The 26,180-nt window shown below is 46.2% G+C and overlaps 1 protein-coding gene across 1 annotated transcript in view; it reads right to left on the reverse strand.

The window, feature by feature from the left end:
* Nucleotides 1-2,215: 2,215 nt before the first annotated feature.
* LOC126161374 (SET domain-containing protein SmydA-8-like) overlaps nucleotides 2,216-26,180 on the reverse strand; it is a 320,527-nt gene continuing 296,562 nt past the window's right edge. Inside the window, exons 7-8 of the mRNA XM_049917148.1 lie at nucleotides 18,190-18,449; nucleotides 2,216-2,831 (exon numbers count right to left, since the gene is read on the reverse strand). Coding sequence (XP_049773105.1) covers nucleotides 2,584-2,831; nucleotides 18,190-18,449 — 508 coding nt within the window. The 3' untranslated portion in view covers nucleotides 2,216-2,583. The remainder of the gene's footprint in view (nucleotides 2,832-18,189; nucleotides 18,450-26,180) is intronic.

Consider the following 26,180-nt stretch of genomic DNA (forward strand, 5'->3'; position numbering starts at 1 on the left):
TCAAGTAATTCATATCTCATGTGAGCACCATCCAGGAAAATGCAATGTATTTTTCTTCAGTAAGTCTTACAAAAATATGTTTTCCATCCCTATCACCTCTAGAAAAGAATATGGCATGACTTGCCAAGCAGATGCAATGATGTCCATAAATATTGTTGTAACACTTTTCATCCCACAGTCCTGTGAATAGAGTGCAATGAATATCTTTTGTTTAGAATATATTTCTTTTACAACAAAATAATTGATCCTGTTCTCCAAATCTAATTTGATTCATCACAGAATCGACTAGTCACTAGGCCACTGTCATGCACAACCATCGCTGTTATTCATTTAATGATAACCACAGTATGAATTTTGCTATTTTCATGTGTTCATGTCAGGAAAAATAAGGAATTAAGCTTTTCAATGATGGCACAGTCACAATGAGAGAGAAGATCTTTGTCATTTAAATTTTAGGTGTGGGTAAGATGCAGACAAAAAGAGAGCTAAAGTTTGATGTTCATTTATGCAGTATGACACAATAGAGGCATGTTCACAGATAAATTGTACCCTCATACACCATTGCGAACAGCTGGATATATAAAATGAAACAAAAACCAAACAAGGCATTTGATTTAAAGGTGTAATGTTCCCTTGCTGTATGGAAAATGATTGTTCTAAGACAGACTGAAAAAGAAAACTTAGTCATATTAGGTTCTCTGGAAGTAATTCACACTTACAGTTCAAGGCATTTCAAAGAAAGAAGTGGAAAACCTGGACCAGTCTTTAAATTTTGCAAGATAAGCGTCCTTTTTGATACAGAGTTAGCTGTCTGGAGAAAATTAAACTTTAATGACATTTCAGTAGAGACTGGTACCACATGAAATCATATAGCACATTAGGACCTCTCCAGGTTTCATATTTTCAAATTTATTGCTATATTATTGGTTAACAATGTGCAAAACTTCACAAAAGATGATTGCATAAAGTTTAAGATAATTTCTCACATCCTAACAGATCAGAAGAATAACAATTGCTTTACATAACAATAATGTGTGATAACTGCCATTTCATTTGATGGTGCTGTAGTGATGTGTTAGCCACTTTCGATTTTTTTCCCATTTGCAACAAACTTGCAGTCTGTCAGGAGTATATGAAAGAGTAGGGGAAGAGACAGGGAGAATTACTGTCCCTGGATTCTTTTACAGCTCTTGATTTTGAACCACTGTGCCAGCCTATTAAAGACTAGGCTTGTTTTCCCAAAGACCACATTTACCTTTGCCACTTTCTTAGATGCCCCTCCCCCCCCCTAAAAAAGAATGTGTCGATGGATGGTTGCTCTAGAAAAAGTGGTTCTGTGAAGAATTTGTGTCGTGTGTAACAAGAAGGTTGCTTCTGACAATGAAGAGCTAATTACTCATTGACATTGCTCTCTCTCAGTCAGATGTAGAAGAACTGGTCAGTGGCTGCATCAAAGTGAAATTTTGATCATCGAAAGTGATGGGACTGTTGCAGTCAACTGAAAAAAAAAATCAGGAAAATGTTAAACACATGTGTAAGAGACAGATATTATGCAATATTGTTGAAGAAGAGCGGGAAAATGGTGTGATAATACTTTTGAAATCAATTAATGCGAAAGGCGTCATTTATATGACTGCATCTGTGTGGGATCATCTTCACAAATCAACAATCATGAGGTATTGGAAAGATATGTGGACTGCCATTGCCCATCGAATAAAGAAACTGGCGACTATGTCGACCAGTCACAGTCTGCTGAAAAATTGGTAAACATCCCTGAATCCTGAAATATGACACAAATGAGTTGCTTCGAAATGAGAATGATACTGACTACAATCTGATTTCTAATGATGAAAATTTCGCCTTTTGTTCGTCTGCAGACAATAGCGATAATGATAATGGGTTAGTTGTTGATGTTGGTGCTCAATCTGAAGACATGACACCTACAGAGCGAACAAAGCAGCTGGACAAAGTATCAGTCTATTTGGAACGTCAGGCATCTATAGCCAAACTAATGCTGGTGGAACGCCAGGGTGATGGCTCTGCACACAAACGAAATACGAATCTGGCTCATAAGAAACTAACTGATAGTTTAAGTGTTTAAGATTCACTGTGTTTTTTTCAATATGTTATCACGATTTATGTGAAAATAATCTATAGTTCGTGTGTTTACAAGAAAATATATATATATTACATATATTACATATATATATGTGTGTGTGTGTGTGTGTGTGTGTGTGTGTTTTTATGGCATTTAACATGGGCCATTCTAAATTTTTTCTTTGGTTTTTCTATAATATATGTGACTTAAGGGCTCAGCTAATAAAAAAACTGATGTTCCACCTCATTTTGGTGACAGTTTCATTTTCTGGTTATACTGAAAGTGCCACATATTCAGACTGCAAAATGTAAGGCTGTGGTTGTATCCAAGTATTTGTTCAACAGCGGAAATCTTTGGTAGAACGAGAGCTGTGTGAACTACAAGACAGCGATCATCTCCAGCTCTCTCGAGCCAAGCCAGTTGTCCTGAGAACATGGTGGTGGTGGCTCACTTCCCTGCCATCGTGTTCAATTCTGCCCACAGAGCTACGCGTTGAGCTTGCCGATGACGGTCTGCCAGTCCCTGAGGCGATCGAGTGCGTCTCTGGCGGCGGCCGCCATCAGCGCTTCCGAGGATCCCTCAGGCTCGAAGCCGAGGATGAGGCTGGCTTCCTCCAGGCAGCGCACCACCTTCTTGAGGTCACGACCCAGCTCCCGCTTGCCGATCGTGCGAGCCTCGAAGCGCCGCGTTGCCAGGATCATGATGGGTGCATGTAGCTCGTACAGCACGATACCTGTGGGCACACACCACAGGTTATGTGAGTTGAGGACCTGCAACAAGCAGTGCACAGTTTATAAACACCAATGAAATCCTCCTCCAGTGTCCGTACAGCAGACGCAGCCATGAATTCGGAACGCGAACTGTGCCTTAGCGTGAGTGCCCTAGTGTTCAGCCTTGCTACACACTTCCCCCACCACCATTCCGTACTTTCTGAGTGAGAGGAAGGGGAAAAGGGAGAAACTGGAAACTTGTTGCATTTAAATGGCAATGCAACCACATTGCATATGACTTGATTTTATGTTTCACATTTCTCAACAATGTAGATCACTCACAAAACAAACTTTTTTGTTCGTTAATTTGTTTTGGAGCGCTGAAGACACAATAAAAATTTTATCTGGTACAAACTGTCTGCATATGAATAGACACAGTCAATTCCACAGATTTTGTCACTCAGGTTACCATGTAATTGTGACTTCTTTAGCCCCATAATCGAAAAAATCTTTTCACATACATATGTTCATTGAAATATTTCACCACATTTGGAAACTGATTATGTAGATGTGAATAGTCTTCTTGAAGAAAACTATGTGGGCTTCCAAGAGTTTTAATGCAAAAGAAATTGTCTTTTTAAAGGGGGTTACAATAGAGAGCAATCAGTTCCATTTGTACATGCACAGGGGCACTTTCAACTGAAATGCCAAAAACAAAACGTTTAGAAAACTATCCTTGTATTTCTTTCATAGTCAACAACGAATTTTTTAAAATTAGTTTTTTATTAGGACTTAGGGAAATGGAGGAGTTTCTTTTGTCAGAATTTGTCCCTTTTACAACGCGATTTTCTTTTTAAATGCATCACAATCAAATCAGAAACAAGTTGTTTTTCATCTTACAATGTTTTACTGTGATCAATGTGCAGTCCAGTCCACTTAAAATAAGAGGTCAGCGGTCCATTTCGGATGTTATAGTTTTCGTTCCTGCTCTACTTTCTCCTTCATAAATTCAACAACAGCGGGGTCTAAATCGAAAAATCATTCCAGGCATGTCTCTTGACTTAACCAACGTACTTTTCAGTGATATATAAAGCTTCCATACTTTTCTGTCAGTTTCATGGAAAATCGTTGCAGCTGACAGTGGAATAATGCGTGCAACATCAGAAAATTTACTATTAGTACCACCAATTTCATCAATGCTCCATGCCTGCAAATTCAGCACAGAGTGCCTCTTGATGTACAAAACAATTAATCCTGTCTGTCGATCGTTGCAATTTTTTGCTCTTTCTTCGTCAACTAAATCTTCAAATTACTTTTTGCATGGTATTGTAATGTTGTTCCATAGGAAATTTGTGGTACCTGTCGATTAAGCCACTGTATGTCACATAACAGATACTGATAACTCTTATCCTTCTCAATAGTCATTCACATTCATTTTAAAGGCTTGTGATGATAGAAAATGAACTTAAAAGAGAAGTAAAATTTTGTTATCTTGTCAAATGAACTAACGCCAATGTCTTGCAGATATAGTGCTTACCTGCACAATGATACTTGTATACTCATTTTCTTTGTCTTTGCACGATTTGCAATCCTATGTAATATTTTTATCTCTGCAAGAACTATGAATAATATTTTGTTATCCTACCAAATGAAGTACTGTCAATGTCATGTGGATACGAGTGCTTAGATGCACAAGATGATACTTGTTTGTTATTTTCCTTGACTATGCTGTAAGCTTTTCAATTTCCTGTTTCGTGCATAACTTATGTAATCTTATGCTTATGTTTATGTATTTTACTAATTTTGTAAAACATCTGATGCTGTTTTTCTCAGTTTTATTATGTAAGAATTTTGCGTTTCTTAAAAGTGAGTGTGGGGTTATGAAGGTTGGACTTAATATTTCTTTGGAAAGTTGGTCACTGATTCTGCATACACAAACTCTGAATCTGAGATATTATCGCAAATGGTAGCGAGCGAACAGTTGTTGAGAGTAGTCAGCGACAGATGAGGTTGCAGCCCATCGTGACTGTGCTAGTGGTGCCAGAGGAGACTTGGGTATAAATGAAAGATTTTTGGTAATTTGCCTTTTTACTGCTAGTAGTTGTTGCTTGCTTGCGCACTGGATGGTTTCTTTCAGATTTGTGTACGCGTACATTGAGAGTAATATTCACATCTTTGTTGTGACCAGATACGTAATTATTCATTATAGACATAGTGAAATAATTAAAGTTGTTGCTAATCAGCCTGTCGAAGAAAAGGAAAGATCCGAGTAAAGTTTGTCAGTGTTTAAATTATCGATATTCAGAATGTAATAAATTAAAAGTTTTTATTGGTTTCTTTCATGTTTTACACTGCTTAAGGCTTGTTGACCAAACCCTCCTGATTATTCAGTTTCTATACAAAAAATGGCAGTAGTTGTGGCAGTAGTTGTGACCATGCATTGTACTCTGCATGGGTCGCAGTATTTCTTTTGAATTGTTTTAGCATGTTGTTGGATGCAGAATATTCATGCAGTTGTAGCGGCAAGACGAAATAAGTTGTCTGTTGCGAGGATTAGTGGATTAATTATTAGTAGTCGGTAAAAAATATTTTTATAACCGCAGTCAAATACAAGAGAATTTGATTTTTCATGATTTATAACAAGAGTAATAAATTTCTGTTTTTTTGTTTCTGTTTTTTGTTCTCATTCAGAATATTAGTATTGTCAGAGATGGCTCTACACATTTCCTTGCGTCTTTCACCAGAACTGTAATAATTACAAATATGAAGTTAAACAATTTTCAATCTGACTGAATATTTCTGCAGGTTTTTACGGACTGTGCTTCATTATAGTTTGAGGTTGCTGTTAATGTCTGCTAGGTCATTAACAAACATTTGAACGAGGAAGACCCCCGCACACTTTCCTGGGGCACACCAGAAATTGCTTTTACTTGTCTCTGTTACAGCGTGCATCAGTGCTCAAGGACAACATTTTCATCACTCGATGTAGTAGTCATAACAATAAACACTTGTGTCTGTTTACATTTGGTACGGTAGGGCAACCATTTGCAAGGCATCATCTGCTAGTAGTGGAGCAGTGGTTTGCGGTGCTGTTACTTTATTACTATCTGACATTCCACTTATGAAGAACTCGTCCTCCAATGCCAAGGGAAAAAGTGTAGCTCCATTTCATGTTCAAAAGACCTCTTTCGGTATTCATGGATACTTCAACGAGCCTTCGCACTGTGTCACAAATATTCTGAGTATTTCCTAAGTTTTCGCAGACTTATACAGTACGGGAACGATGCCTCTTTGCGTGTTGTGCTGAAATTCGGCACACAAAATCTTTTCAATTGACCTTGCAAATAAAAGTATAGTTGATTTTGATCCAGGGAAGAAGGAAACAAGGGAATTGGTTCACCTGTTTCTATCCATCTGTCACGGAATCAATTATTCGGAAGCCGACGTGCATTAACTTTTATTTGTAGGACTATTTTTCAGTGTCTTCTATGGAATCACGGCACAAAATGCAGATTACCTTGATGTCCGTCTGCTGGAACGGTGGAAAAACATACTCAAATAGTCAGCAATACGTCAGTGTATCTCGACTACAGCGCGACGTAGGTCTGATACACGTGTACTTGTCAGTGGAAGGCAATTCGAACATATAGTGTCAAGGGCGTACCCAGCGCGGTGCAGGGATGGGCAGCTACCCGTCCCTCACCTCCCTCTCCCCTCCTATCTTATAAAAAATTCTTCGTCAACACAATTCGCCCCTTGCCCCGCCAAATAAACCTATCAGTTGAGTATCAGATTGAGGGAAGCTAGAACATGTAATGAATATTAATTAGTAGCAGACCCTGGGAATGTTCTTATACCATGTAAGAAATACTTTCATGTGGCATGCTGGTACTTCCTTTTCTTCTCTATTGCAGTGTTCCACACTACTCCAGAGCAACTTCCTCCACGCCAGCGGCTCGTGCTGTCACCAAAGAATAAAAAAAAGTGTGATAATGATGTGGTAAGAGACCATATCCGGCCACCAAACGAACTATATACAACTTTCATGCCATCCAGGCTGTGTTATTGAAATAATTTTAATATAATTTTATCGATCGGTATCTTCCTAAGGACAATGTTCCAAAAAATTCTTGAAACTGCTCTAATAATGCCAACAGGACGTCAGGATGTAATGTTCCTTCCTTACTCTCGTCTTTCAAACTTGCTGTGGACAGAAAACTGCCTAGACGGTGTGTGGACAGCTGTTCATTCTAAACTGTACATTCAAGTCCTACCCTCCACGAGAAAACAACCACATCTGTTGATGACAAAGCCCATTTACTGCTCTTAAGGTGTATCGAGAACATTTCACGACTCACAGGAAACAAAGAGGCGTTGTGTACCTCAATCCGTGCTGAAGAGGGTAAAGAATAGTTCCTGTTCTCCTGTCGGTTGTACGTAGTTGCGTAGTAATCGTGTGACGTGAGAGGACAGTGTCGGAAATGAACTGCATGTGCACCGCGCGAATGTTTATCAGTAGCAGTTACTCCTACTGGAGTAAACACGAGTGCACTTAACGTTTAGTGCTGATGTCAGCGGCGCTCAGAGCGGTGAGTGGTCCAGGTTTGTTACTGAGCACTACTGCATAGAAGTGAAGACTCTTCGTGTAGGATCCGTTATTGCTCCAACGTGACGTAGGTTTTGGCGTTTGGCATACGCCCTGCGTGCAGTTCATAGTAAACAATGCGTTTCTGTTCTGAGGCAACTGCCAATGCAGGAGTGAGGTGTCGCCAAACCAAACTTTTAACTTGAGACTCAGCCTGGAAATGGAAAAGAATTGAAAGCTAAGCAAGCTTGAAGAATGGCGGCTAAACACTATCCGGCCTCACGAGAGGCGGATCCGCTATTATAAACGGAGGCAGGGAGTATTGTCAGTACAGAAGCAGTAACAGTAGAACTGGTCAGTCAGTAGAGCTCAGTGACTTCGAACGTCGACTGGTCATTGGACGTAACCTGAGTAACACATACATCAGGGATATTTCCCCAAGTCGACTATTGGGTGATGGTGTCGCGGAAGCGCGAAGCAAGAGACACAGCTGAATCAAGACCAGGCAGACCTCAAGTGCTGACGAAAAGGGCCCGTCGAGCATTGCGGAAGGTGGCTGTAAAAAATTGCATGATCACGGAAGGAAAAACACTTGTCCAGTTAGTGCACTGGCTCTGCATAGGAAATAAAAAAGAATGGGATACAATGGTCGAGCAACTCCTCATATGCCTCACGTACATGTAGTCAGTGCTAAGCGATGCTTGAGGTTATGTAAACAACGCCACTGAGCAGTAGATAACTACACTACTGGACATTAAAATTGCTACACCAAGAATAAATGCAGATGATAAATGGGTATTCATTGGACAAATACACTCCTGGAAATGGAAAAAAGAACACATTGACACCGGTGTGTCAGACCCACCATACTTGCTCCGGACACTGCGAGAGGGCTGTACAAGCAATGATCACACGCACGGCACAGCGGACACACCAGGAACCGCGGTGTTGGCCGTCGAATGGCGCTAGCTGCGCAGCATTTGTGCACCGCCGCCGTCAGTGTCAGCCAGTTTGCCGTGGCATACGGAGCTCCATCGCAGTCTTTAACACTGGTAGCATGCCGCGACAGCGTGGACGTGAACCGTATGTGCAGTTGACGGACTTTGAGCGAGGGCGTATAGTGGGCATGCGGGAGGCCGGGTGGACGTACCGCCGAATTGCTCAACACGTGGGGCGTGAGGTCTCCACAGTACATCGATGTTGTCGCCAGTGGTCGGCGGAAGGTGCACGTGCCCGTCGACCTGGGACCGGACCGCAGCGACGCACGGATGCACGCCAAGACCGTAGGATCCTACGCAGTGCCGTAGGGGACCGCACCGCCACTTCCCAGCAAATTAGGGACACTGTTGCTCCTGGGGTATCGGCGAGGACCATTCGCAACCGTCTCCATGAAGCTGGGCTACGGTCCCGCACACCGTTAGGCCGTCTTCCGCTGACGCCCCAACATCGTGCAGCCCGCCTCCAGTGGTGTCGCGACAGGCGTGAATGGAGGGACGAATGGAGACGTGTCGTCTTCAGCGATGAGAGTCGCTTCTGCCTTGGTGCCAATGATGGTCGTATGCGTGTTTGGCGCCGTGCAGGTGAGCGCCACAATCAGGACTGCATACGACCGAGGCACACAGGGCCAACACCCCGCATCATGGTGTGGGGAGCGATCTCCTACACTGGCCGTACACCACTGGTGATCGTCGAGGGGACACTGAATAGTGCACGGTACATCCAAACCGTCATCGAACCCATCGTTCTACCATTCCTAGACCGGCAAGGGAACTTGCTGTTCCAACAGGACAATGCACGTCCGCATGTATCCCGTGCCACCCATCGTGCTCTAGAAGGTGTAAGTCAACTACCCTGGCCAGCAAGATCTCCGGATCTGTCCCCCATTGAGCATGTTTGGGACTGGATGAAGCGTCGTCTCACGCGGTCTGCACGTCCAGCACGAACGCTGGTCCAACTGAGGCGCCAGGTGGAAATGGCATGGCAAGCCGTTCCACAGGACTACATCCAGCATCTCTACGATCGTCTCCATGGGAGAATAGCAGCCTGCATTGCTGCGAAAGGTGGATATACACTGTACTAGTGCCGACTGTTGCCTGTGTCTATGTGCCTGTGGTTCTGTCAATGTGATCATGTGATGTATCTGACCCCAGGAATGTGTCAATAAAGTTTCCCCTTCCTGGGACAATGAATTCACGGTGTTCTTATTTCAATTTCCAGGAGTGTATATTATACTAGAACTGACATGTGATTACATTTTCACGCAATTTGGGTGCATAAATCCTGAGAAGTCAGTCCCCAGAACAACCACCTCTGGCCGTAATAACAGCCTTGATACGCCTGGGAATTGAGTCAAACAGAGCTTCGATGGCGTGTACAGGTACAGCTGCCCATGCAGCTTCAACACGATACCACAGTTCATGAAGAGTAGTGACTGGCGTATTGCGACGAGCCAGTTGCTCGGCCACCATTGTCCAGACGTTTTCAATTGGTGAGAGATCTGGAGACTGCGCTGGTCAGGGCAGCAGTCGAACATTTTCTGTATCCAGAAAGGCCCGTACAGGACTTGCAACGTGCGGTCGTGCATTATCCTTCTGAAATATAGGGTTACACAGGGGTCGAATGAAGGGTAGAGCCACGGGTCGTAACACATCTGGAATGTAACGTCCACTGTTCAAAGTGCCGTCAATGCGAACAAGAGGTGACAGAGACGTGTAACCAATGGCACCCCATACTATCACGCCGGGTGATACGCCAGTATGGCGATGACGAATACACACTTCCAATGTGCGTTCACCGCGATGTCGCCAAACACGGATCCGACCATCGTGATGCTGTAAACAGAACCGGGATTCATCCGAAAAAATGACGTTTCGCCATTCGTGCACCCAGGTTCGTTGTTGAGTACACCATCGCAGGCGCTCCTGCCTGTGATGCAGCGTCAAGGGTAGCCACAGCCATGGTCTCCGAGCTGATAGTCCATGCTGCTGCAAACGTCGTCGAACTGTTAGTGCAGATGGTTGTTTTCTTGCAAACGTCCCCATCTGTTGACTCAGGGATCGAGACGTGGCTGCACGATCCGTTACAGCCATGCGGATAATATGTCTGTCATCTCGACTGCTAGTGATACGAGGCCGTTGGGTTCCAGCACGGCGTTCCGTATTACCCTCCTGAACGCACCGATTCCATATTCTGCTAACAGTCATTGGATCTCGATCAACGCGAGCAGCAATGTCGCGATACGATAAACCGCAGTCGCGATAGGCTACAATCCGACCTTTATCAAAGTCGGAAACATGATGGTACGCATTTGTCCTCCTTACACGAGGCTTCACAACACATTCCACCAGGCTACGCCGGTCACCTGCTGTTTGTGTATGAGAAATCGGTTGGAAACTTTCCTCATGTCATCACATTGTAGGTGTCGCCACCGGCTCCAACCTTGTATTAATGCTCTTAAAAGCTAATCATATGCATATCACAGCATCTTTCTTTAAATTTCGCGCCTGTAGCACGTCATCTTCATTGTGTAGCAATTTTAATGGCCAGTAATGTAGAAACGGGTGATTTGATGAATCACGCTATACCCTGTGGCAATCCGACAGACTGTTTTGGATTTAGCAAGTGTCTGGGGAACCATCATGTGTAGAGCCAACAGGACGCAAGGGGTGGTGTTACTGTAAGGAGGTGTCTTCGTGATTGTGGTGCAGCCCTCTCATTGAATTTGAGAAAACGCTAAGTGCGGAAGGATGTGAAAACATTTTACAGCATTGTGTGCTGGCTACAGTAAACGAATAGTTCGGAGACGATGACAGTATCAGCTTGAACCTGTCGTAAAGCAGTGTCTGTGAGGCAATTGTCTGTGCAGAGAAACATTCCAGAAGTCGACAGGTCCGCCCAGAGTCCCGAGCTAAATCCAAGGGGCGCCCTTTGGATGAGTTAGAACGACAACTTCACTCCAGACCCCAGCGCCCAACATTACCATCTTCTCTGGTTAAGGCTCTTGAGGAGGATGGGCTGTCATTCCTCCACAGATATTCAGACACCTCGCTGAAAATGTCCCCAGCAGAGTTAAAGCCGTCATAAAGGCTAAGGGTAGAAACATCCCACACTGATGCCCGCTAATGGGATCCTTTTGATCAGATCACATAGCTCTAGTTTCTGTTCCAATGTCTTGCATGGCGACGCTCATTTTCTTGCACTGATGCATATCGGACCTTAACCCTAATGGAGTCTGATGGCCGATTCACACGGCTCGCTTCACGGAGCACAGGAATGTGCAAGACTGGTGAGTGTAGAGAACAAGCATCCTAAAAACGGGGAACCTCTTAAAAAAATAGACGCAGACAAGCTACAGACAAAGAAGGGTATTTGCTTCAAAAGTTCCTTATACCTAGAGAAGACCTCAACTCAAACATGGCTTTGCAAAAGAAGGAGAGCCAACGGTTTACAGAAGTGATGGGTTACGACGGTTCAGAACGAAACTGCATTGCTTACAGTATCTAGCATCTCCTTGGAAAGACTATTGACCTTTCTGTGCTCTTGAGGAGGACGCATAAGTCGAAACGCGTATTTCCAAGTGCGAGTCACACTAAACATTTTGTTGTGAGTGCTATTCGACAAAACATCGTTGAGCTGTAGTTCTGTGTGAGTAGATATTCTCTTTTGTGTCAGTCACAGCTCAGTTACCGACCAAAAGTCAGTTTAGTAGCCAAAAACAAAGGTTTATTTGAATTCATTTTATTACATTTCCCAGTGATTTGAAATCCTGAGCGGTTTAGCGTGAATGAGTGTTCTGAATTTAGTGTTGCGAATGAGAAGTGGAAAAGGAGAGACTGTTCCACACGGGGAAAAAGTCGGAACACCAAGAAGAAGTTGTGTGACAAAAAAGAAAGTTGATACGCGTGTATCTACATCTGAAAGATGGTGTTTACTAAAATTTTGCTCCACTCGCATAAGAGTGGGGCTTGTAGCGCTTGTTTGCTTTAAATACACGTTGTGACGGTCGTGAGCTTTAGTTATGTCTGAGACTGGACGGGATGAGTTGATGTTAGTCAGGAATGCCTTTAAGACGACAAAGATGCCATTATGACTATCTCATTGAGTTTGAACGAGGTCGTGTAACAGGGCTACGAGAAGCTGGACGTTCCTTCCGCGATACTGAAGGAAGACTTGGCAGGAATATAGCCACTGTACTTGATTTCTGGCAGAGGTGTTCACGAGAAAGTGCGGCCGCAAGAAGACCGGGCTCCATACGGCCACGCGGAACTACCGAAAGGGAAGACCATCGTGTTCGGCATATGGCTGTGGCACATCGTACTGCATCTGCAACAACAATCTGAGCAGCAGCTGGCATTGCAATGACACGACAAACTGTTACAAATCGGTTACCTCAAGGACAGCTCCGAGCCAGACACCCTGGAGCGTGCATTCCAAGAATCCCAGACCACCACCGTTTCCGATTTCAGTGGTGTCAAGCAAGAACTCATTGGTGGGCAGGGTGGAACTCTGTTGTGTTTTATGATGAAAGCTGGTTCTGCCTCTGTGCCAGTGATGACCCTGTTATGGTTAGCAGTGGGCCAGTTGAGGGCCTGCAACCAACATGTCTGCTTGCTGACACAATGGACATACACTCCTGGAAATTGAAATAAGAACACCGTGAATTCATTGTCCCAGGAAGGGGAAACTTTATTGACACATTCCTGGGGTCAGATACGTCACATGATCACACTGACAGAACCACAGGCACATAGACACAGGCAACAGAGCATGCACAATGTCGGCACTAGTACAGTGTGTATCCACCTTTCGCAGCAATGCAGGCTGCTATTCTCCCATGGAGACGATCGTAGAGATGCTGGATGTAGTCCTGTGGAACGGCTTGCCATGCCATTTCCACCTGGCGCCTCAGTTGGACCAGCGTTCGTGCTGGACGTGCAGACCGCGTGAGACGACGCTTCATCCAGTCCCAAACATGCTCAATGGGGGACAGATCCGGAGATCTTGCTGGCCAGGGTAGTTGACTTACACCTTCTAGAGCACGTTGGGTGGCACGGGATACATGCGGACGTGCATTGTCCTGTTGGAACAGCAAGTTCCCTTGCCGGTCTAGGAATGGTAGAACGATGGGTTCGATGACGGTTTGGATGTACCGTGCACTATTCAGTGTCCCCTCGACGATCACCAGTGGTATACGGCCAGTGTAGGAGATCGCTCCCCACACCATGATGCCGGGTGTTGGCCCTGTGTGCCTCGGTCGTATGCAGTCCTGATTGTGGCGCTCACCTGCACGGCGCCAAACACGCATACGACCATCATTGGCACCAAGGCAGAAGCGACTCTCATCGCTGAAGACGACACGTCTCCATTCGTCCCTCCATTCACGCCTGTCGCGACACCACTGGAGGCGGGCTGCACGATGTTGGGGCGTGAGCGGAAGACGGCCTAACGGTGTGCGGGACCGTAGCCCAGCTTCATGGAGACGGTTGCGAATGGTCCTCGCCGATACCCCAGGAGCAACAGTGTCCCTAATTTGCTGGGAAGTGGCGGTGCGGTCCCCTACGGCACTGCGTAGGATCCTACGGTCTTGGCGTGCATCCGTGCGTCGCTGCGGTCCGGTCCCAGGTCGACGGGCACGTGCACCTTCCGCCGACCACTGGCGACAACATCGATGTACTGTGGAGACCTCACGCCCCACGTGTTGAGCAATTCGGCGGTACGTCCACCCGGCCTCCCGCATGCCCACTATACGCCCTCGCTCAAAGTCCGTCAACTGCACATACGGTTCACGTCCACGCTGTCGCGGCATGCTACCAGTGTTAAAGACTGCGATGGAGCTCCGTATGCCACGGCAAACTGGCTGACACTGACGGCGGCGGTGCACAAATGCTGCGCAGCTAGCGCCATTCGACGGCCAACACCGCGGTTCCTGGTGTGTCGGCTGTGCCGTGCGTGTGATCATTGCTTGTACAGCCCTCTCGCAGTGTCCGGAGCAAGTATGGTGGGTCTGACACACCGGTGTCAATGTGTTCTTTTTTCCATTTCCAGGAGTGTACATCTGAGATTAAGGCCTAAGGCAAGGTCTCGTATGACGGTAGGAGCGTTTTAGTGGTTATCCCATGCACCCTGACTGCAAACTTGTACGTCTGTCTGGCGATACGACCTGTTGTGCTGCCGTTCATGAACAGCATTCCAGAGGATGTTTTTCAACAGGTTAACGCTCGCCCACATGCCGCTGTTGTAACCCAACATGCTCTACAGAGTGTCGACATGTTACCTTGGCCTGCTGGATCAGCTGATCTGTGTCCAATTGAGCACGTATGGGACAGCTCCAGCGTCATCCACAACCAGCATTGACCGTCTCTGTATTGACCGACCAAGTGCAATTGGCATGAGACTCCATCACACAATCTGACATCCGGCACCTGAACAACATGTAAGGGGTTCACCACCCTGCTGGAGAAAATGTAATTTCGATGTATTGCTCACGCGCTGCCTGCGACAGAAAATATCTTTGCTGCAATAGAGTCGCAGGTCAGAGCAGTCTCGGCAGTTGTTGCAGTCGCTCGTTGCTACAGTGCAGTTTCAATCTGTCGCTGGTACAACGCACTTCATAGCCAGATATTCTAAGGTAAATATTGTTATTTTTACTGGCATGCGCGTAGTTAAGTCACTTGTCTCAGATGTCAATATGAATTTCTTTCAATCTTTTTGTGATTCGTCAGCACCGGTTGACCCAGATATGTAATATTCAATTTTTCATATAATGGATTGCAGATCTTTATCAATAATGTAAAGGATTTTCAGAACATAATTTTTACCAGTCTACGAAAAAAGAAAGGAATAATTTTGCCGTAAGTCATTACCAGTCCCATTCCAGTCATTTATTTAAATTTAAATATTTCACTAATTTTCGCAGATCATAGTCATGTATTTTTTAGTAATAAGACGACCAGTTGTGCAGCTGTGTCATTAAGCGAAGTCAGTTTTTCTAATAATTCAGATCCCATACAAATGTTTTCCAGTATTAGTAGATCGGCCAGCACTGCACTAAGCTGTGCCGTTTACGAGCAGATATGTAGACAGCGTTATCCGGCGACACCATTATGAGGTAAGAATTTTTCAGATTGATTTCACAGGGCCATGGCGTAGCGCTGCTTACGTCAAAATTTATCAGTTTTCATGAGTTAATATACTAACAAAAAAAATTATCATTTTTAATTTTATACGGGAAAGTTACAAACACAATGCATGCACGTTTACATCCTTGCATTCAACATTTTTGTTGTTACACAGGTTATTAATGTACTATGTTGTTGTTGTTGTTGTGGTTTTCAGTCCTGAGACTGGTTTGATGCAGCTCTCCATGCTACTCTATCCTGTGCAAGCTTCATCATCTCCCAGTATCTACTGCAACCCACATCCTTCTGGATCTGCTTAGTGTATTCATCTCTTGGTCTCCCTCTACGATTCTTACCCTCCACGCTGCCCTCCAATACTAAATTGGTGATCCCTCGATGTCTCAGAACATGTCCTACCAATTGATCCCTTCTTCTAGTCAAGTTGTGCCACAAGCTCCTCTTCTCCCCAATTCTATTCAGTACCTCCTCATTAGTTATGCGATTTACCCATCTAATCTTCAGCATTCTTCTGCAGCACCACATTTCGAAAGCTTCTATTCTCTTCTTGTCTAAACTATTTATCGTCCACGTTTCACTTCCATACATGACTACACTCCATACAAATACTTTCAGAAACGACTTCCTGACATTTAAATCTATACTCGATGTTAACAAATTTCTCTTCTTCAGAAACGGTTTCCTTGCCAATGCCAGTCTACATTTTATATCCTCTCTACTTCGACCATCATCAGTTATTTTGCTCCCCAAATAGCAAAACTCCTTTACTACTTTAAGTGTCTCATTTCCTAATCTAATTCTCTCAGCATCACCCGACTTATTTCGACTACATTCCATTATCCTCGTTTTGCTTTTGTTGATGTTCATCTTATACCCTCCTTTCAAGACACTGTCCATTCCGTTCAACTGCTCTTCCAAGTCCTTTTCTGTCTCTGACAGAACTACAATGTCATCGGCGAACCTCAACGTTTTTATTTCTTCTCCATGGATTTTAATACCTACTCCGAACTTTTCTTTTGTTTCCTTTATTGCTTGCTCAATATACAGATTGAATAGCATCGGGGAGAGGCTACAACCCTGTCTCACTCCCTTCTCAACCACTGATCCCCTTTCATACCCCTCGACTCTTATAGCTGCCATCTGCTTTCTGTACAAATTGTAGATAGCCTTTCGCTCCCTCTATTTTACCCCTGCCACCTTCAGAATTTGAAAGCGAGTATTCCAATCAACATTGTCAAAAGCTTTTTCTAATTCTACAAATGCTAGAAACGTAGGTTTGCCTTTCCTTAATCTTTCTTCTAAGATAAGTCGTAGTGTCAGTATTGCCTCACGTGTTCCGACATTTCTACGGAATCCAAACTGATCTCCCCCGAGGTCGGCTTCTATCAGTTTTTCCATTCGCATTTCACAATTGCAATGGCGTTTCTCACGCTTTCATTTACCTGTGATCTTGCAACGTTAAAGACTTAAAATATGTTACCTAGACAAATGTATTACCAGAATTTCATTGCTCTACATTAATTATTTCTTGTTGCTGGGATTTTTTTCCGTCGTGTTTAGATGCAGAAATCAGGGCTATTACAAATGATTGAAATGATTTCATAAATTCACTGTAGCTCCATTCATTGACGTATGGTCACGACACACTACAGATACGTAGAAAAACACACTTACGTTTTGTTCGGCTGAAGCCGCACTTCAGGTTTCTGCCGCCAGAGCGCTCGAGAGCGCAGTGAGACAAAATGGCGACAGGAGCCGAGAAAGCGTATGTCGTGCTTGAAATGCACTCACATCAGTCAGTCGTAACAGTGCAACGACACTTCAGGACGAAGTTCAACAAAGATCCACCAACTGCTAACTCCATTCGGCGATGGTATGCGCAGTTTAAAGCTTCTGGATGCCTCTGTAAGGGGAAATCAACGGGTCGGCCTGCAGTGAGCGAAGAAACGGTCGAACGCGTATCCTGCGGAAGTCGACGAATAAAGCAAGCAGGGAGCTAAACGTACCACAGGATGGTGCTCCACCGCACTTCCATCATGATGTTCGGCATTTCTTAAACAGGAGATTGGAAAACCGATGGATCGGTCGTGGTGGAGATCGTGATCAGCAATTCATGTCAAGGCCTCCACGCTCTCCCGACTTAACCCCATGCGATTTCTTTCTGTAGGGTTATGTGAAAAATTCAGTGTTTAAACCTCCTCTACCAAGAAACGTGCCAGAACTGCGAGCTCGCATCAACAATGCTTTCGAACTCATTGATGGGGACATGCTGAGCCGAGTGTGGGAGGAACTTGATTATCGGCTTGATGTCTGTCGAATCACTAAAGGGGCACATATCGAACATTTGTGAATGCCTAAAAAAACTTTTTGAGTTTTTGTATGTGTGTGCAAAGCATTGTGAAAATATCTCAAATAATAAAGTTATTGTAGAGCTGTGAAATCGCTTCAATCATTTGTAATAACCCTGTATATCCGGCAGGTAGCACCCCTGTTTCGGTCTTTTCGATAGAAGAGACTGTTTGGGAAACTTTACAAAGTGCAAAGTGTGTAATGGGATTCTGTTCTAAGATGTCAGTAGCTAATTTTACCACAAGTCTGATGGCGCAGGGAGGCCACGGAACGGATCGTTGTACTCGAGCAGTAGACGAGGTGGAAACGTACCTCGCAGTCTCGAGTAGCCCGGCTCGATGACGTCGAAGACGGAGAGGATGTCGGTGCAGATGTCGCGCTTGCGCTTGAGCTGCGCGTCGGACAGCACGTTGATGGTGTAGCCCTCGGCCTTGCCGTACAGCTGGCTGAGAGAGTGCTTGGCGCCCAGCCGGTGGTAGTGGTTGTCGTGCAGCACGTTGCGGTACCGCGACAGGAAGCCCTCCAGCCCCTCCACGTCGTTGCTGTCGATCGCCTCCACCTCCTCGGCGATCCTGCGGACACAGTGACAGCGCCGCTCTTATCCGCCTCTGCACTCAGAGAGTCATCCTACGGCTTCTCACACAGCTGGTTGCTGGCAACCAAGGCGACAGTAACCAAGAGACACTAAAGAAAGTTTGGGTGGTTAGGCACTTGGTTGCCACAACTACACTCCTGGAAATGGAAAAAAGAACACATTGACACCGGAGTGTCAGACCCACCATACTTGCTCCGGACACTGCGAGAGGGCTGTACAAGCAATGATCACACGCACGGCACAGCGGACACACCAGGAACCGCGGTGTTGGCCGTCGAATGGCGCTAGCTGCGCAGCATTTGTGCACCGCCGCCGTCAGTGTCAGCCAGTTTGCCGTGGCATACGGAGCTCCATCGCAGTCTTTAACACTGGTAGCATGCCGCGACAGCGTGGACGTGAACCGTATGTGCAGTTGACGGACTTTGAGCGAGGGCGTATAGTGGGCATGCGGGAGGCCGGGTGGACGTACCGCCGAATTGCTCAACACGTGGGGCGTGAGGTCTCCACAGTACATCGATGTTGTCGCCAGTGGTCGGCGGAAGGTGCACGTGCCCGTCGACCTGCCACCGGACCGCAGCGACACACGGATGCACGCCAAGACCGTAGGATCCTACGCAGTGCCGTAGGGGACCGCACCGCCACTTCCCAGCAAATTAGGGACACTGTTGCTCCTGGGGTATCGGCGAGGACCATTCGCAACCGTCTCCATGAAGCTGGGCTACGGTCCCGCACACCGTTAGGCCGTCTTCCGCTCACGCCCCAACATCGTGCAGCCCGCCTCCAGTGGTGTCGCGACAGGCGTGAATGGAGGGACGAATGGAGACGTGTCGTCTTCAGCGATGAGAGTCGCTTCTGCCTTGGTGCCAATGATGGTCGTATGCGTGTTTGGCGCCGTGCAGGTGAACGCCACAATCAGGACTGCATACGACCGAGGCACACAGGGCCAACACCCGGCATCATGGTGTGGGGAGCGATCTCCTACACTGGCCGTACACCACTGGTGATCGTCGAGGGGACACTGAATAGTGCACGGTACATCCAAACCGTCATCGAACCCATCGTTCTACCATTCCTAGACCGGCAAGGGAACTTGCTGTTCCAACAGGACAATGCACGTCCGCATGTATCCCGTGCCACCCAACGTGCTCTAGAAGGTGTAAGTCAACTACTCTGGCCAGCAAGATCTCCGGATGTGTCCCCCATTGAGCATGTTTGGGACTGGATGAAGCGTCGTCTCACGCGGTCTGCACGTCCAGCACGAACGCTGGTCCAACTGAGGCGCCAGGTGGAAATGGCATGGCAAGCCGTTCCACAGGACTACATCCAGCATCTCTACGATCGTCTCCATGGGAGAATAGCAGCCTGCATTGCTGCGAAAGGTGGATATACACTGTACTAGTGCCGACATTGTGCATGCTCTGTTGCCTGTGTCTATGTGCCTGTGGTTCTGTCAGTGTGATCATGTGATGTATCTGACCCCAGGAATGTGTCAATAAAGTTTCCCCTTCCTGGGACAATGAATTCACGGTGTTCTTATTTCAATTTCCAGGAGTGTAGAAAGTCGCCGGAGACCAAGAATGCAGGAGTGACCACGTCCGACGAGCGAGGAGTGGGGCAGCGAATGGGGTGACCTGAAGGAAGCCACATGTGTGCACTCCATTAAGCAACCAGTGTGTGTGATTTGTTTCGAGATCGCCGGCAGGGGTGACCGTGCGGTACTAGGCGCTACAGTCTGGAACCGCGCGACTGCTACGGTCGCATGTTCGAATCCAGCCTCGGGCATGGATGTGTGTGACGTCCTTAGGTCAGTTAGGTTTAAGTAGTTTTAAGTTCTAGGGGACTGATCTCAGGAGTTAAGTCCCATAGTGCTCAGAGCCATTTGAACCATTTTTTTGTTTCCAGATCACAATCAGATCCAACAAATCAGCTGCCTCCATGTACCTAGTCTTCAGACTCTAAAGTCTCTGGCTATTATCTAGGTTTCTACTGATTTTGTGTACCATTCTACGTATCATACAACGTAGGCCTTCAGTGTCAGTATTTACATTCTCAGTGATTTTAGTTGTGTGAGTATCAGGTATTTCTGTGCCTAGCTTTCGTCCCTGAAATCTGAAGACATCATCAGAAGCTATAAGGACTTAGTTAGTTACTTTCGGAAAACAAACAAACAAATAAGGAATCTTTATATCGTATGGAACGCAGGACACGCAGTTGTCTAGACGTCATTGACCATTACTATGGTTTCGGTTAACAACTACAGGGGCTGGACGAAAATATGAAAAAACTCAAAAGCGCAACACAGTACTCTGCCTAAAAATGTGTAGGAAACCCGTTGCCATTCAAAACAGCTTCCAGTTGTCTCGGAATGGATAAATATAGGTCCTGTGTGGTTTTCAGGGGAATTTGATCCCGTTTCTCCTGCAAAATAGTGTCTAGTTCAGTTAACGATAATGAAGAGAGTGGGGGGGGGGGGGGGGGGGAGGGTTGGGTGGGAGAGTAACGATTAAAGCATTCTTCTCTCCAAAGTAAACCACAAAGGCTCAATAATATTGATATCTGGTGACTATCTTGAAGCCGGCCGGGGTGGCCGAGCGGTTTTAGGCGCTTCAGTCTGGGACCGTGCGAACGCTACCGTCGCAGGTTCGAATCCTGCCTCGGACTTGGATGTGTGTGATGTCCTTCGGTTAGTTCGGTTTAAGTAGTTCTAAGTTTTAGGGGGCTGATGACATCAGATGTTACGTCTCATAGTGCTCAGAGCCATTCGAACCATTTGACTATCTTGGCCAGAGGCGATACGACAATTCATCCTGGTACTCACTAAACCTGTCGTGGACTGTAGCGTTTTAGTGTTGCAAAATCGCATAAATAAAGTGTGACGGACTAGTAATAAGACGATAAATGCAAAATACCTGCGCGAGAAATAAATACTCTGTGGAGTTTAAGCATCTCCATGAAAAATCGATAACAAAGATATACAAACTGTATTAAGCTACGGCAAAGAGATAATTATTCCATATTGGACATTGGAAGAGAGATGTTCTATGTCGGACTGAGAGGAGAGTGTTGCAAGCCGCCATTAAGGCAGAAATCTATGTTTTATGGTATTGAAAAAAATAAATACATATAAAAGCACAAAAGGAGTATCAGGTGTGTAGAGTTCATAACCCTTAATCATTTCAAAAGAAATATTCAGTGATTATAAAGACATAAGTCATCCGGAAGTGTTGACTGGTTTGATGGTACGAACCTGCAGTTTTACACGGTTTCGGAATTCGTCGAGAATATTTCTCCGAAGACCTAAATAATTTCACGAACTAAATTTGGACGCCACATTCCATACACATGACACAGCATAGCACTTGGCTGTACCGATCGATTTCCGTAGAGCGTTAAATTATCTTTAGCGATTTCAGGTGGAGAAGTTCCAGCAAGGGAACTCAACGAGTTCTGCTGTTGCGAAACGCATACGGTATTACCGTATTCTTTAACTTACGCAGAACATTAAGCAATGTAGACTTCATAACCGCCGCAAACATAATTAAAAGGACTCAAATAAAAGGAGCAAACAGTAAAAAAGGAATCGCTAAACCAAACCATAAATAAAAATCAATTAATAATAATACGCAATAACATTAATAAAACGGTCATTAAATAATAGAGAGAATAAAAATAGGAACTTAAAAGGATGATACGATCTGTGTGAATGTAGCGCCTAGAACCGCACGGCCACTCCGGCCGGCAGGGGACTGATGACCTCAGATGTTAAGTCCCACAGTTCTCAGAGCCATTTGAACCATTTTTGACACCGTGTCGAAGATTCGTACTGCATACATGCCTAGAGGGAAAACATCGTCTACCAAGTCACAACGTGGACGATAGTGTGTGTTGAATAATCGTGACGGACGCTCATTAAAGAGGATTTTGACCGAAAAGTAAGAGACGACAGCTGCAAAAGTCACTGCAGAAATGAATGTCGCACTCGCAAACACTGTCAGCACCTAAACAACACGGAGGGAGCCCTAAAGGTGAGCGAATTGGAATTCCAAAACCACACATCAGTGATGCAAATGCCCGTACAGCTAAGTTTGGTGCTGAAGCCATAGTAGCTGGAATATGGAGAAATGGAAGGACTTCATTTGGTTGGATGAGTCTTGTTGCACACTGTTTCCAAATTCTGGCCGGGAGTGAAACATGGAGGGGGTTCGGTGATGAACTGGGCAGCCGTATCGTTGTATTCCATGGGCTCCATGGGCACTCCTTAAGGTCGCTTTACTGACAGGGATTATGTGACCATTTTGTTGATCAGGTCCGTCACTATGGCACTGTGTATCGCAACAGTTATGCTCTGTTCCAAGACGACAGTTCCCTAGAACTTAGAACAACTAAAACATAACTAACCTAAGGACATCACACACATCCATGCCCGAAGCAGGATTCGAACCTGCGACCGTAGTGGTCGCGCGGTTCCAGACTGAAGCGCCTAGAACCGCTAGGTCGCAACGGCCGGCGACATGGTGTCATTTGAAACACCAAACACTTCGGCTATCTTGGTTGCAGAAGCACTCACCATACGAGTACCAACAATTTGCTCACGTTCGAATTCACTTACCTCCGACATAGTACACTCACAACTACACAAAAAACTGTTCTGACCACGAGCTCCACTTGCAACGCACTGAGGACATGGCACAGGCGCTGTCCTTCGTCAGATGCAACAGCTCAACTTGCAGTCTTGGCTTGGATCCGCATAATGTTCAAGCCCCATTTCCCGTTCTGTTTCCATACTTTTGTCCAACCCGTGTATCTTCACAGTATGAAAGTTCATGTGTTATTTATACACTCCTGGAAATTGAAATAAGAACACCGTGAATTCATTGTCCCAGGAAGGGGAAACTTTATTGACACATTCCTGGGGTCAGATACATCACATGATCACACTGACAGAACCACAGGCACATAGACACAGGCAAAAGAGCATGCACAATGTCGACACTAGTACAGTGTATATCCACCTTTCGCAGCAATGCAGGCTGCTATTCTCCCATGGAGACGATCGTAGAGATTCTGGATGTAGTCCTGTGGAACGGCTTGCCATGCCATTTCCACCTGGCGCCTCAGTTGGACCAGCGTTCGTGCTGGACGTGCAGACCGCGTGAGACGACGCTTCATCCAGTCCCAAACATGCTCAATGGGGGACAGATCCGGAGATCTTGCTGGCCAGGGTAGTTGACTTACACCTTCTAGAGCACGTTGGGTGGCACGGGATACATGCGGACGTGCATTGTCCTGTTGGAACAGCAAGTTCCCTTGCCGGTCTAGGAATGGTAGAACGATAGGTTCGATGACGGTTTGGATGTACCGTGCACTATTCAGTGCCCCCTCCACGATCACCAGTGGAGTACGGCCAGTGTAGGAGATCGCTCCCCACACCATGATGCCGGGTGTTGGCCCTGTGTGCCTCGGTCGTATGCAGTCCTGATTGTGGCGCTCACCTGCACGGCGCCAAACACGCATACGACCATCATTGGCACCAAGGCAGAAGCGACTCTCATCGCTGAAGACGACACGTCTCCATTCGTCCCTCCATTCACGCCTGTCGCGACACCACTGGAGGCGGGCTGCACGATGTTGGGGCGTGAGCGGAAGACGGCCTAACGGTGTGCGGGACCGTAGCCCAGCTTCATGGAGACGGTTGCGAATGGTCCTCGCCGATACCCCAGGAGCAACAGTGTCCCTAATTTGCTGGGAAGTGGCGGTGCGGTCCCCTACGGCACTGCGTAGGATCCTACGGTCTTGGCGTGCATCCGTGCGTCGCTGCGGTCCGGTCCCAGGTCGACGGGCACGTGCACCTTCCGCCGACCACTGGCGACAACATCGATGTACTGTGGAGACCTCACGCCCCACGTGTTGAGCAATTCGGCGGTACGTCCCCCCGGCCTCCCGCATGCCCACTATACGCCCTCGCTCAAAGTCCGTCAACTGCACATACGGTTCACGTCCACGCTGTCGCGGCATGCTACCAGTGTTAAAGACTGCGATGGAGCTCCGTATGCCACGGCAAACTGGCTGACACTGACGGCGGCGGTGCACAAATGCTGCGCAGCCAACACCGCGGTTGCTGGTGTGTCCGCTGTGCCGTGCGTGTGATCATTGCTTGTACAGGCCTCTCGCAGTGTCCGGAGCAAGTATGGTGGGTCTGACACACCGGTGTCAATGTGTTCTTTTTTCCATTTCCAGGAGTGTATATCACGCCATGTGATATCAATATGGCACTGCTGTTAATATAGCCCCGTTAGGGATGCAGGAAATTAAAAGAAAAAAAAAGGAAATTTGCGGTAAGTTCTATGCGACCAAACTGCTGAGGTCATCGGACTCTAAGCTTACACACTACTTAATCTAACTTAAACTACCTTACCCTAAGGACAACACACACACCCATGCTCGAGAAAGGACTCGAGCCTCCGATGGAGGGAGCCGCGCGAACCGTGACAAGGCGCCATAGACCACGTGGTTACCCCCGCGCGGCAAAGAACAAATGGGTATCCGTGCATAATAGGTGGCGTGTCATATGCGAAGACACAGGTGCAACTGCTTATAAGCTGACCGTAAACAGACCGAGAGTCAACAGTCTTTCCTCAGTTCTCGTTTATTATTCGTGGATTTATACCCATCACATCGTGAATGAAATGTTGTCAAAATGTACGAGAAGTGTTGTCAAACAGAAGTGAAGGATAATGTTTGATAGTTGTGCTAAGCAGAGCATTCAGGTATAGGCTTGTAGTGTGTCACAGTGCTCCACTTGCAAGAACACTGAGGCGTATGGTGTTGCTATGTTTCCTTTGTACCTCGGGTGTAAACAGGATGATGCTGCCAGATGCTGGCCAGGTCTTCATTCCGCTTTGTCGAATAATAATTGCACTCGTGAATATATTTTCAAGAACAGAGTCTATTTTTCTGCTCTAGAACACGCCACAATGCACGTCTGGCTCGATGCCACATTCCTGTCGCTTGCATTCTTTTTAAACCTGCTTCACACAGTAGCGAACATAAGCGGACGGGCATCAGCGAACGGGAATCTCTCTGGCCTAAACGGCAGTCGAGCAAGAGCCAGGAGCATTCGCTTGTGTTCGGTTAGCATTTGTTGATGCTCGCTGTCGCCTTCCGCTGCTTGTCGGTCTCTCAACGAACCATCAAAGGAAGTTCCTGTCATCTTCGCTTCGGCACTAGCAGCAGACACATCATTCGCCTGGTGTTTGGCGTGGGAACTACCGTTGCAGTTGCGTGAGCGATGGATTGGTCACGACAGAAATACAATGTTGGTGCGAGAACAATAGAGATCTCATAGATGCTTGAGGGATACAGAAAATCATAAGCACAAAAACCGTTGAAAAAGCAATATTATTTGTAGGAAATTGCTGGAGCACGCAGAGGTCCGCCGGGGGACGTTTTGAGGAGGATAGATCTCCAGAATGAGATTTTCACTCTGCAGCGGAGTGTGCGCTGATATGAAACTTCCTGGCAGATTCAAACTGTGTGCCCGACTGACACTCGAACTCGGGACCTTTGCCTTTCGCGGGCAAGTGCTCTACCATCTGAGCTACCGAAGCACGACTCACGCCCGGTACTCACAGCTTTACTACTTCGCGGGCAAGTGCTCTACCATTTGAGCTACCGAAGCACGACTCACGCCCGGTACTCACAGCTTTAC

The sequence above is a fragment of the Schistocerca cancellata genome, chromosome 2 (assembly GCF_023864275.1).
Source record: "Schistocerca cancellata isolate TAMUIC-IGC-003103 chromosome 2, iqSchCanc2.1, whole genome shotgun sequence".
Lineage (NCBI taxonomy): Eukaryota > Metazoa > Arthropoda > Insecta > Orthoptera > Acrididae > Schistocerca > Schistocerca cancellata.